Source organism: Sinocyclocheilus rhinocerous, unplaced genomic scaffold, assembly GCF_001515625.1.
Source record: "Sinocyclocheilus rhinocerous isolate Xijiao unplaced genomic scaffold, SAMN03320098_v1.1 scaffold1841, whole genome shotgun sequence".
NCBI classification, from domain to species: domain Eukaryota; kingdom Metazoa; phylum Chordata; class Actinopteri; order Cypriniformes; family Cyprinidae; genus Sinocyclocheilus; species Sinocyclocheilus rhinocerous.
Window position 1 is genome coordinate 830893 of NW_015666172.1, and position 6878 is coordinate 837770.

A 6878-nucleotide genomic window follows, 5' to 3' on the forward strand; every position below is an offset into this window, starting at 1 on the left:
TTTGTCAATAACTGATGAAATATGTACCTTGAATGCAATGTAAGTTTTTGGAGAAAAGTGTCTCCCAAATACGTAAATGTAAGAAAAACTCAAAGCCCACACCTGATTTAATACAAAAAAACTGTTTAATATTTACTCATTTATATTGAAGATATGTTTTTATTGTAAAAACCTTCACTCAGATACCAGCCGAATATGTTAATATGTTGGCATTCTGCACATTTAATATGTGAAAGGAAAAGATGAATTCAGAGAAACACAGACTAGAAATAAACCATAATTTTACACAAAACAGTATATGTCACGCTAAAACAGAACTGTAAACACTTTTAGCCTCTAACCCCTACTATTAACAGTATGTAAGTCCTCATTCCTTGCGCAGGCCTATAATTAAATAGTCATGTTAGACATTTCCCCCAAAACACAAAAGGCAGATGAGCGACTCATTTTTTTCTGATTCACTTTATCGCCTTAAGTTCGTTCAAAAGGAGAGAATATATGAAGAGTTCCAATGCAAAAGCCTCTAAAAGCCATCTTGGTCAAAAATTAGATAACGATACTGAGTGAATGCTCTCCACACATAGTATATGTATCAAGTACTTTCACTTCATATGCACTAAATCCCAGCCTCAACCCATTCAAAAGTACCAGTACTTACATAGAAACCTATACATAGTAGCCAGAAATAAATGCTAATTTTAAAGAAAAACGTCAGACGTACTTAGAAGCTTTTGCATCTGAACTCTTCATATATTAAAGCACATTATTGTTTAGTTAAATGTGGAAAAATCTAAATAATAAAATCTGATAAATACATTTTAGGTTAAGAACAAATTCATTTTTTGAGTGCATCCTGCTTCGGAGACATGAACAAATGACGTATTGTTACTGCAAAGGAGCTGTCCAGCGCTGTGGTGCTGACCTTGCTCCAAAAACTACTTTTTAAGCATGAAAATTAAACATTCCACAGAATGATGGTGGGGGGAAAAGAAATTGTCTTATAAGAAGTTATAGGCGACTGTAACTAAAGTACCCCCAAAATACCCTTCATTGCACTAAATTCATCCACTATCTACTTTGGCAAAGCTTTATGTTCGACTGTATTTATCAATGCCTCATCACTGACTCTGAATCCCTCTCATATTCGTCATGCTGTATCTCCATTTAGAGCGTCAACATTTCCATCACATGACTGAGAGTGATTATATGGCTGTGACATATTTCTTTTGTTGGGTTAAGGCGGTGACACGTCAAAAGCGCACATTGTTGAGCGAGAAGCTTAAGGAGGATTCATTTTTAGCACAAATGTTGTGTCGGGGGAGTCAGCCTTGTCTGCTGTATGTAACAAAACACGTTGAACATAACATCCTGGCTCTAAAATAGCCGTTTTCGCATTTCGTCATCTGCTCTAAATTTGCAGTCATATGCATTTTAAGTGACAGCGCGCAAGACAACAGGCTGAGTCATGAAACTCGGGCTCCGTTTGTCTTCGGATATAGCTACGCCTCCCATCGCATTATCACGGGAATATTCATGACATATTCCACGTGGACGTACAGTAGGGTGAGAGTAGTGTCGTTTGCCTCACTGAAAGGAGGTCGCGTGAACGCCTGGCGCGCGTGTAAAATGACGGTCTCGAGTGAGGAAGGCAGAGCAGAGCCACAGCTTCACTAGGATTGGTCAACAGGCAGTGCAGGTGGGGATTCCTGGGGACTGGTGTCTATCCTAAAAGACTCCTAAAAGATTTTACAACCACGGCTTTATAACCAACAAATCCAATGGCAGCATCCGAGAAAACACTCATTTACCGAGAAGACACCGATTCGTTTAAAAACTTGCTTTCCAAACAGGACATGCGCCTGATAGCCGCACAAGAAGAGTCAAATTATGTGGATCTGAACGACCTGCTAGAACTGAAATTGGATGATACAAAAACAGTGAAAGTGACATTTACTGGCGACTCGAGTCATTTGGCAATAATTAAAAGTATTAGTGACATGGGCGATTCACACGGAGAGCATAAACCTTGCACTGAAAAAGTACATGAATCTAGTAAACATACATGCACAGTGGAGGAATGCGTGGAAAAGTCGAGCTCTTTTGAAACGGCAGCTTCGGAAATACCTCAAGACGATAAAAACGACACGGACTCTACCGAGAAAACAGAGCAAAAGCCCAGATCCCCAAATTTGGAGACACAGAGCCCAGGAAACAATAACCATGAACAATACAATGATGTTTATATGAGCAGCAAAAGTGAATCGGACGATGAGGTCACTGTGGTGCTTTCGGATCGCGGCACGCCTGAAGTCCTTGAAGATGAATCGCACTATATCACAACTCACGAAATCCAGCTTTTGGAGTTGGACCATGATGCGGATTACGACTTTGAGACGGGATCCAGCTGGGATATCGAGGACGATCTCCAGGTCTACTCGTTTGTCGATTATGCGTCTTTTGACAGCGATGAAACGATAGGGGCAAAAAGTATGAGAAGCAACCGGGCTAATACGAGCGAAGCTCTGGTCAGCAGTAAGCCTGAAAGCAATCTCTGTGACACGGACAAATGTGCCAGCTCAGATGGGGGCCTGTCAAAAAAGCAAAATACAGCCGGGCACATTCACCTGTCAATCAAAGCCACTTCCCGCGCGGTGAATAAGCCAAGCACCATCCAAGATCAAGCAAAAGGCATAAGTCGCTATGTTTTGAAAGGAGTGGATGCGAGGGGCGACAAAGTGTGTGATAACGCAAAGTGTTTCATTGCTGTGCCGGGGCGCTTGCACTTTGGCAGCAAACTGAAAAGCAAAGATGTGAACGAGTATTCCAGCGGTGCGTCCAGCGCGGTGAGCGAGCTGGATGACGCCGATAAGGAAGTGCGCAATCTCACTGCCAGGGCTTTCAAAAGTTTGGCGTACCCATATTTTGATGCCATAAACTTTAGTACTTCGAGTGAGTCTTCTGCTTCAGAGCATGGGCTGGGAATCAATAGGTGGTCGACGTTTGTTGACCTAAAGTATGGCAAGGGGCGAGATCAAAACTTAGTAGCGCATAAAGGCTCCACATCCAATTTCCATTTCGCCAAAAAGAGGGACGGTAAGGGGATAACGGGCTTGACTTTGACCAGCATGCGAGCGCCCCCAGTCGAGATATTTGCTCTGAACGGCAATTTAGTCAGCCACAAAAAAGCATCGTCCGCCGCAAAAAAGACTGAGCTCATGGGTAAGTTTTCACATGGCCAAAGTGGCCTCATAACACTGACCGAAACGCTCGATTTTCGGTGCAATGTCAAATCCGGGCAGCCTGTAAAAGAAAGCACTGGAGGATCACGTTCCACAGATGAAGTTACAAACACCTTGCCAAGCGCTCAAGGGAGTGAGGCCAGCAAGCGACCCTGCAATGCAGGGGAAACCATGGAAGACACACACAAGAAAGCCATATTCGCATCGAGTCTCCTCAAAAATGTCATTTCTAAGAAAATGCAGTTCGAGCAGGAGCGCAAAATGGAGAGGGGCGAGATATGCGAGGCGCACCACTTCGGGACGCACGAAGCGCACAGAGAGAAAGCGGCCAAGAAAAATTCCAAAGGGCTGCAAAGGCAAAGCTCGAAATCCGACTCCGACTTCACGATCGTCTGCGTGGACGATCTGGGCGACATAGTAGACGGTAATTCAAGCGATGCCAAAGACGACGGGCACAAAGAAGAGACTTTGACGAGTGCATCAGAAACGAATTTAGAGTCGGCGAATGATACTAAAAAAGGAGCATTCGAAGCATCCAAAAGCACGCTGCTTCGAAGCCAAAATAGCGCATTCAGATCGTGGAGGGACGGCGAGCTAGAGTTTCAAAAGGAACATAAAAACGACAAAACTCCTGAGGAGAAACCGCTACGCCAGTGTCCGGAGGAAGTCCGCTTCAGCGTCGATTCGGCGAGCGGCAAGCACACTAAAATGTCACATTTGTTTCTGCCAAGCATACAGCTTCCATCCGCGGAGAGGGACCTCAGGAAACCGCGGCCGAATGTGAATTCCTCCACGCGCGATCAAGCAGAGAGCGGAGCTTTGAAGTGGCGTTCGAACACAATCTATGTGTCAGACGCCACGCGCAGCGCTGTGACACCGAAGTCGCCCGAAATCAAAATAAGTTTGCGGAGCTTTCGGGACAACAAAAGCGACCCGTTCAATATCGCGAAGTTACTGACTCCCAATTTAGGCTCCAAGACTGCTGAGGAAAACAGATGCCAAGCGCTCGCCGCGGCTTTCAAGGGTGAGTCGTCTGACAAAGTGCCTAACTTTATAGTCAGAGACATTAGAAATAACAAGGGCAAGCTACAGACCCCCATTCACCAGGTTAGAGACGTGCGTAAACTGGTTAAGAGCTCATATCACTTTGTGTCTTTAGATAACAACGACAACAAATCTAGCCACTCGACTTGTGATGGAGAGCACAAGACATTAAAGCAGAGTCCTTATCTGAACTCAGCCTCTCTTTCACCCATAGTGATTAAATGCCAGTCTGTGAATACAAATAGCAATGTGAAGCAATCTGGAAATTTAATAGACCCCCCCAAGAGACGATTTCCAGAGGATATAGTTGAGATTGACAGGTCCTCTCCTCACGTCGCTGTAGCTAACAGTCTGCCAAAGCAAGAAGTGCCAGCCAGATTAAGAATTGAAACAAGCACAGAAAAACAAGATAAAACAAGCGACACAGCCGAGAAGAATAGCGAACCCAAGATGGCCAACCAGGCCGCTTTGAAAAAATTGCAAGCTGCTGTCAAAACGATGGAACAACTGTATGTTTTTGACAAGAACGAGTGGAAGAGAAAAACAGAACCACGACCGATAACAGATAGCCACGTGCTCTCACTCATCACCAGCGAGGAACACAGCGTAGAGGAACAGGAAAGCAATCCTAGCTCCACTCCCGCTGATAGATCGCTGAGACGAGATTCAAACTCAAACCTGAACGAGATGCCACCTAAAAAAGACGACAAGTCATCAACCCCTCCAATCTCCCGGGAAGAGCGAAACGGCTCTAAACCACTCATGCATCTCACAGGAATACCATGTAAGAATATAACCCAGAAGCCATTAGCCACAAAGGCACCACAAACGCATGTTGCATCACCTGCATCTCTGAGCTCCAAGGCCGTTGCACCTAAATCTCCAAAACTACCCGTTTCCTTGAAGATATCACAGCCAAAGCGTGCACTAGAAAAGAGGGAACGGCCGAATGGCAGTGAGACTGAGTTTGCCCCATTGCAATTCACTTCCATAGCAGATTCGGAGAACTACTTCACCATACCAGTGAAGCCTCAAGCAACGTCCGCCATAAAGACAACCACGGCTGGATTGGGCAAAATGGCTGTTTATACAATCCCAGCTGGAGGAGGTAAAACCCAAACGGCCAGTCCGCCTTCTTACCTGGTTCACAGTGGTCATCCGTCACCAAAACGTTCATCTTTTGTCATGGAGACGCGGTCCCCAGATACCCCTACCGCCACTATTTACCACACACCCCTGCCTGTCCCAATGCAAGCTGCTCAGCCTCAATTCATTTGCTTCTCCCCTACAGTTCAACCCTCCCCCATCCCAACAGATCACTTCCAGGCAACCCAAAGAAAGATGCTGCTGGATCCCACCACAGGAAGCTACTACTTGGTGTACACTCCAGTGCAACCATCAACCAGGCGTCTCTTTGACCCGGAAACCGGGCAGTATGTGGACGTCCCCATGCCGCAGCAGCCTCCCATGACCCCCGTCCCACTGCCAATATCTCCTCTCGCCCTCGGCCCGGGAGCTTACGGCCATACCTACATGTTTTACCCGGGATACATGCCAACCACAATGATCCCCGCACGCACTATTCAGTCCCAGCTCTCTATGCAGTCAGAAGCAGATTATGGGGATAAATCCCATTCACACATGGGACAGCAGGAGGATGGAGCATACATGGAGAGCCCTTATTATATGCCATCTGGGAAGTCCTCACAAACAACCTCTGTGGCTCAACATGTTAAAACCAGCAGGCTAGCCAACAGCAAGCAGCCTGTCATCAGCATCACCTCCCAGCAAGGGACAAGGATCATCGCTCCCCCCTCTTTCGATGGCACCACCATGAGCTTTGTGGTGGAGCATAGGTAAAACCCCACTCACCTACAGTGTAAGTGCAAATTTTTTTTTTTTATCTTATTTGCATGCATTGAAGTTTTTTTTTCATAATAGTAAGGACTTTAGAAGAAAACAATGTAATCCAAAAAACAATTACATGCATTTAAAGTAAAAATCCATTGTATGAAAATAATCATACAAAAATGCAAAATACAAGAAAAAAGTTTAAAAACTTTTTCTAATTATTTTTAAACTTAAAAAAATTTTTTTTAACATTTTTTTAAAAACTTTTTCTAATTATGGCTTGGTTATGGCTTGTTTTAGATCTTTTGAATTACAGGAATACACGAGTTTCACAATTTGAGTTGAATTACTGAAATAAATGAACTTTTCCACGACATTCTAATTTATTGAGATGCACCTGTATATATATATATATATAATATTTTGGATTTACAGTATATACTTACAGTATACTGTATATTCTTAATTCAAGCAGACCATAGAAATTATTTATCTAAAATGATGCTCAAGAACTATTCCAGGTTTGAAAACTTATTTTGCTTTTATCTGTGTGTTTCAATCACAAAGTATTTGTACAGTCAACACAGTGTTAGGCTATGCATGTCTGATGGTAATTATATGGGTAAATTAAAGGCATAGTTCACCCAAAAATATGAATATGAATTTCATTCAAAACTAAATACAAAACACAAAAAATTTTACAATATTATGTAACAATGACCAACCCCCCCCCCCCCCCAAAAA

At 43.9% G+C, this 6878-nt stretch overlaps 1 protein-coding gene across 1 annotated transcript; it reads left to right on the forward strand.

Moving 5' to 3' along the window:
• Positions 1–1711: 1711 nt before the first annotated feature.
• LOC107731950 (uncharacterized) lies at positions 1712–6162 on the forward strand. Its single transcript, XM_016543178.1, has one exon. The coding sequence runs from the start codon at positions 1779–1781 to the stop codon at positions 6141–6143; it is 4365 nt and encodes a 1454-aa protein (XP_016398664.1). The 5' UTR covers positions 1712–1778; the 3' UTR covers positions 6144–6162.
• Positions 6163–6878: the final 716 nt, after the last annotated feature.

Bases quoted from the DNA above. Each gene is read 5' to 3' on its own strand.
- LOC107731950 (XM_016543178.1), top strand. From the start codon at position 1,779: ATGGCAGCATCCGAGAAAACACTCATTTACCGAGAAGACACCGATTCG.